This window comes from Puccinia triticina, chromosome 2A (assembly GCF_026914185.1).
Source record: "Puccinia triticina chromosome 2A, complete sequence".
NCBI lineage: Eukaryota > Fungi > Basidiomycota > Pucciniomycetes > Pucciniales > Pucciniaceae > Puccinia > Puccinia triticina.
In genome coordinates, this window is record NC_070559.1 from 1,021,020 (window position 1) to 1,027,019 (window position 6,000).

At 47.7% G+C, this 6,000-nt stretch overlaps 1 protein-coding gene across 1 annotated transcript; it reads right to left on the reverse strand.

The window, feature by feature from the left end:
- Positions 1-4,543: 4,543 nt before the first annotated feature.
- Positions 4,544-5,674, reverse strand: PtA15_2A115 (uncharacterized protein; the record flags this gene model as incomplete). The annotated part of the gene is made up of 5 exons (XM_053166103.1): positions 4,544-4,678; positions 4,770-4,820; positions 4,904-5,401; positions 5,472-5,548; positions 5,650-5,674. The coding sequence occupies 5 exons, from the start codon at positions 5,672-5,674 to the stop codon at positions 4,544-4,546; spliced, it is 786 nt and encodes a 261-aa protein (XP_053017358.1).
- Positions 5,675-6,000: the final 326 nt, after the last annotated feature.

The window sequence follows — 6,000 nt, forward strand, 5'->3', positions numbered from 1 at the left end:
GCTGTTCTATCCGCGCTCGTTGGCCGGAAGACTCAACAATCAAGGCCCCTTGCTCGGCGGGCCTGACTCCAAGGTTGATGAAGTCTATGAACCGGCCCCGAGAATTTTGGAAGTCAATCACATCAGACAGTTGGCTGCATACATTGTCAAACTGGAAGCTGGTAAGGCCTTTCTCCCTTTCCCCGAGAAAATATTGTTTCAAGAAGATTCACAGTGTCCCTTTTTTTGGACTCTGGTTCCAGGGGAGGAGGGGAGGAGCAGGCGGCGCAAGCGGGAGCGCGCCAACGCGGCCCAAATCGAAGCTCCTGAACGGCCATCTGCTGACCTACCCCATCCGACTGGAGTCGACCGACAAAGAGCTCGTTGAACGCTTCACACGGAAGCAGGATCTCTTGAACGCTTGGAAACGCTCGGCACCCACTTTTTCTCCCTGCTCTGTTCTCAGCTCTCCTTTCTCCGACTGTACCTCAAGCAACATCTGCAGACGCCCTCAAAGCCATCTGCGTCCTCGACAAGCTCCACAAAAGCCACTCAATCGACCGCACGGCCCCATGGTCATCTCAAACGGCCCTCGCTCCCTGGACTCATCCTTTCCTTTTCCTATGGTCTTGAACGGATCGGCGGAACGACCGGCCCCTGCCACACGACTCAGCAAGGTCGCCGGCGTATCCAATCTCAAACAAGAGCTCTTGGACAGCCGACGCCGCCCTTTGCTCGATGGTTGTACAGGCCGCCAAGACTCAGAATTACCAACCCCCCCCCCCCCCCCCCCCCTTGCTCGACGGTCACAGAGGACCTTCACGCTGAAATCCTGAACCTATCCAGTTCGACGGCCATGCAGGACCGCCGAACTGAGGCCCCAAGCTCCCCGAAGCCCTCGACGGCCACACAGGACCGCCGAGACAACCCTCTACAAGCTCCTGACCCCCTCGACGGTCACACAGGCCCGCCGAGTTGACCAACGACTCCCCCTTGCTCAACGGTCATACGGACCGCCACACCGAAAACCCAAGCTCCCGACGCCCTCAACGGCCACACAGGATCGCCAAGACGGTCCCTACATGCTACAAATCTCATGAAGACCCCCTTCAAGCCCCCTTCCTACCTCGACCAAACAATTGACCGGACCGATGCCCCAACGGCCACATAGGATCGCCGAGACGGTCCCTACATGCTACAAATCTCATGAAGACCCCCTTCAAGCCCCCTTCCTACCTCGACCAAACAATTGACCGGACGACAGCTCACCCAGCCCGTGTGTTTTCTTGTACTCAAACAGATGATCAATTTTTCAATCAATCACACAGCCCCACCTCCTCTCTACAAAGTTGTCAGATCCTGACTAGACATGGTTAACCCGGCCAGCTGATATTGATTCTGAATTACCAGGGTACATACTACATTTGAAAAACCTGGGGCAATAATCAGAGTCTACAAGATTTGATTGTAAGGCTTTAATTAAATGGGTGAATACCCTCCTGCTTTGATAAATTAGAGAAAGGACAGTAGGCAATATTCTCTTTAGTAATTTCTGGTTTACATTAAATTCTTCTGGTTGTATGCATTGGGTTTAGTTTTCTGTTTCTTCCTGATGAATGAAATTGAAATCCCTTGATAATGTTGGGCAAAATTGACACTCAGTTGAAATTTGATTTAATGTCAAGCAAAAGTTTCTTGCATGTGTGAAATCATATTGGCCTATCTTAAACATTGTTGAGGGTATATGTAATTCAGGGGAATTGATATTACACAAAGAAACTCATTGGTTATAATTTTTTTTTTTTTTTCAGGGCTATAAATAACTTTCTTACTTGGCACAGCTAATATTACACCACAATAATCATAATGCTGAATTCTAATTAGTACACAGTGCACACTTCAATTTTCAAGGGGGGGGGGAGGGTGATGCCTGAGGGTACAGCAGCATAGCTGCCCAGAAGAATTCTAACCAACTTCAAACAGTGTTGATGAAAATCATATTGAGTTTTTCTAAAGATCTTGTCAGTTTGGGGGAATATTTGATTAAATTTGATTTTCCTACAGTGTACGCAGATGTAGCCTATGCAGGGTAAAAAAATACAGACATCTGAGAGGAGTAGGGAGATAATTTTCATCAGCTTAGCCAAATTTTCAGCTGTGAAGGCTGGCTATCCTGTCAAGGGAAGAGCTGATTAGAAGAGGGGGAGCAGCTGAACCTTGGGATTTCAGCTGGGGGGGTTGCCGGCTGGAGCTTCATCCCTGCAGCGGCGTAGCCGCTTTAAACTCTAGTATTATTAATTACATAATAAATTCTCCTCTTTTTAAAGAGTGTTTTAAAACCCTTGTAGTGGCCAAATTACCACAAAACAAGTTTAGTAATTTATATTACTAGTGTTTACATCAGCACAGTTATAGTGCTAGGGCCCAAAACCCTTAATTTTGACGGGTTTTTGCCCTAAGTTTCATAAACAGAGCTGTCAGGTTTTGGCTGCCCTGGGCAGTGGGATGGAGTGCACACCCATTTGAGTGCCCCTTGTTCACTTATAATTATTCTACATCATCTATGGCAGGAGTTCATGCACATGATATTGATACCTCATTCTTGTTCTTTTCTTCCAATTGGAGTTCATTCTTGTGAAGCATCTTATTGTTTCTTTTGGCCTATTCAAGAAAATAGACAATTTCTTGCCAATTATAAGCAATCAACTGTCCACTTTGTCCAGCTAATACAATATCTAATCACCAACTTGGTCATATAGGTTAATTGGAAGTGATTCAGGTCAATAGGGGGTTTCAAACCACCTCCAGGAAGTGGTCCAGGTTGGCATTTCCAGCCAAAAAATCCCCTGCCAAAAAAACACTCCTGTGACATGGAGTTTGAGTCCCCCCAAATGTTCAAGTACAGGAATTCAGACCCAGAAATCACTCCCAGGAAAGGCAGGAGGCTTTTTCTGAGTATATTCCATTGCGCCGGTGTCCCAAAGGGCCATTGTGATGATGAGTTTGTACCTCCTAAACTCATCAACACCCACCACACCACTGGTTTGTACTCTAGATGGATGGTCCAAACTGCCCATTAAGAAGTTTTGAGTCATCTTGACGACCGTTTGTACTGGTCATTGAGCAGTTTGAGTCCTCTTAATGACCGGTACAAGCCGGTCATTGGTGAGGTCTGAGTCCTCCCAATGTGCAAAACAGAGCAACCAAACCCTGTTGAACCTCAGCCCCGAACTGAACTGAACCCCCAGGAGGTTTTTTCTCACCATCTTTTGACCCTACAAACTGGTCATCAAGGTGACTGGAGCTTCTTGATGGCTGGTTTGACCAGTCATTGAGAGAACTCAAACCCTCTTGATGGTTGGTCAGCCCGGTCATTGAGAGGGCTCAAGCTGCTCAATGACCAGTACAAACTGGTCATTGAGATGACTCAAGCTGCTCAATGACCGGTCTGGATGGTCAATTGGAGGAATCAAACCCTCTCAATGACCGGTCTGCCCGGTAATCAAGAGGGCTCAAGCTGCTCAATGACCAGTACAAACTGGTCATCAAGATGACTCACCTTCTCAATGACTGGTCTGACCAGTCATTGAGAGAACTCAAGCTCCTCAATGACTGTCTGGATGGTCATTGGGAGGAATCAAACCTAATCAATGAGTTGAGTCATCTTGATGACCAGTTTGTACTGGTCATTGAGCAGCTTGAGCCCTCTTGATGACCAGGCAGACCGGTCATTGAGAGGGTTTGATTCCTCCCATTGACCGTCCAGACTGGTCATTGAGCAGCTTGAGTCATCTCAATGACCGGGCTGACCAACCATCGAGAGGGTTTGAGTTCTCTCAATGACTGGTCAAACCAGCCATCAAGAAGCTCCAGTCACCTTCATGACCAATTTATACGGTGGGAAGATGGTGAGAAAAAACCTCCCGAGGGTTCAGTTTGGAAGGGTTTGGTTGCTCTGTTTTGCACCAGTTTTTCCTGATTTCCTGGAGCTCCTGGAGGGTCTTCCCAGTCAGGAATCCAGGTCTGCAGGAGGCGTTCCAGGTTGTGTTTTTTTCCTGGAAAGTCAGACCTGGACAACTTCCTGGAGGTGGTTTGAAACCCCCTAATATCTGCCTCATGACCAATTTTGCGCCCAGAAACTGTTTGTTGAACAGTTGGTTGGTTGGGCTTTCTGCTTGTCAATTGGGTGTCAGCTTCTAGACTTCCTTTTTGTGTCTACAATTCTAGTGTGCAGCTCTTTGGTAGGATTTTGACCAATCTCAAAGCCAAATTAGAATTTTATATATCATGATCAGCAAAAGAACATAAACCCAAAAAGAAAACATATGAGAACAACCTTTATGGCAAGAGAGGTGAGCACAAAAAGGTCCCCAAATCCTAGCAACAAGAATCAATGGAAATTCATAATGAATGGAAGAAGAACACAAATGAGAAGAGAGAGCAAACAGAACAGGAGGAGTGGGGAGAGGATAGGGGAGGAGAGGGATGAGAAGGTGAGGATATGCAGTCTTCCATGTATTCCCGGAGTCTATGTATGTTTTGAGAAGAAAGGAAGATTGAATGTTTAATCTTCCTTGGCAGGTGTGTCGTTGCCGCTGCTTGCTACTGCAGCTTCTGTAGCCCCGTTGGTCAGCTTTGACTTCTTGTTGGCCTTCTTCTGCTCTTTCTCAGCCAGTTTTTCTGCCTTCGATTTTTTTACCTGATAGCAGGTGAGACGGGACAGGGGTTTTTTGAGTATAATGAAAAAAATGGAATTCCCAGGGAAGAAAAAAACAAACGGAAGGACTTACTTTTTTGGGTGGGGGGATGTCCCAAGCCCACAGTGGGATGAACGAGTCGACCTAATAGAAATAGATGGTTGTTTCAGTCAAGTGATTATATGGAGGATGGATGGTATTGATCAAGTATCAAAGCAAGACTCAACAAATCCGACGTCTTCGAATAGGTTAGGGAACAACCAAATCCCGGGAGAGACAGCGATCCAGGTGATGATGTAAAGGATCAAACGGATGATAGCGATGACGAAGAAGAGACCGACAAAGCCGAGGGCGGCCATGGAGAGGTACCATACACCGATTCGAAGGCTCATCGGCCAGAGGGGGAACATGACTCCAGCAAGGACGACGAGGACCATGAGTGCGGCACCAGCGATGACCATCAGCTGGTTGCCGTCGTAGAGCCAGGCATAGTAGCTTTCTCCGTCGAACAACTGGGCAGGGTTGATTTGTAGCACCTTTGCACCGGCTATCGATTGCGAGGTCCGCTCGACTCGTAGAAAAAACGCATAGGGTATGATCGTGTTCAGTAGCGCTGTCGCCGCTGCTTCATCTGTGATCGGCGGTGAACTGCTCGGGTGAATCTTTGCATACGATGGTGAGAGCAAGGCCTTGATGGCTGCTTTTCCCTTGAAGTAATCGTGTCGCTATGAAACACAGAAGAAGAGGTTGGCATATTCGGCTAGAATTATTCCACAGGAAACAAAAATTGCTTACCTTTCCTTCCAGGACACCGGTCTTGGTCTTTAATTCGGCCTTAGATCTGAGATATTGGACGACGGCAAGAAGTTCACCTGTGAGACAGAAAGCAGCGGAAGAGACAAGACAGCTGTTTAGGAAGGCAGACCTCAGGGTAGAGAAAGTCAGAAAGAGGCGAGACGGGGGAAGGACTGACGAGGAATAGCCTTTTGTTGTTCCATGACGAGATGTGGGCCTGGCTGAGGAAGTTGATGAACGGGTCTGGAGTTAGTTGGTTGGGTGGGGGTGGAGTGCGGGTGTTTTTATGCGGCGTGACAGTGTAGACGTGGTGACGGTGAGACTCGTCTCGGGGACGGAGGAGGTCCACTGGGACAAAACACAGCCAGGGACCCCCCGGGGCCTCGGGACGGAAAACAGATCATTGGACATGTTGGAACCTGTTGGAACAAGCCTTGAGAAACCCTGTATAGGCTGTATTCCATTCAGGACCCTTCAAGAGCCTGCTTGTTTCGACAGTGCTTGCTTCAAGACTTGTGTATGATCCCTC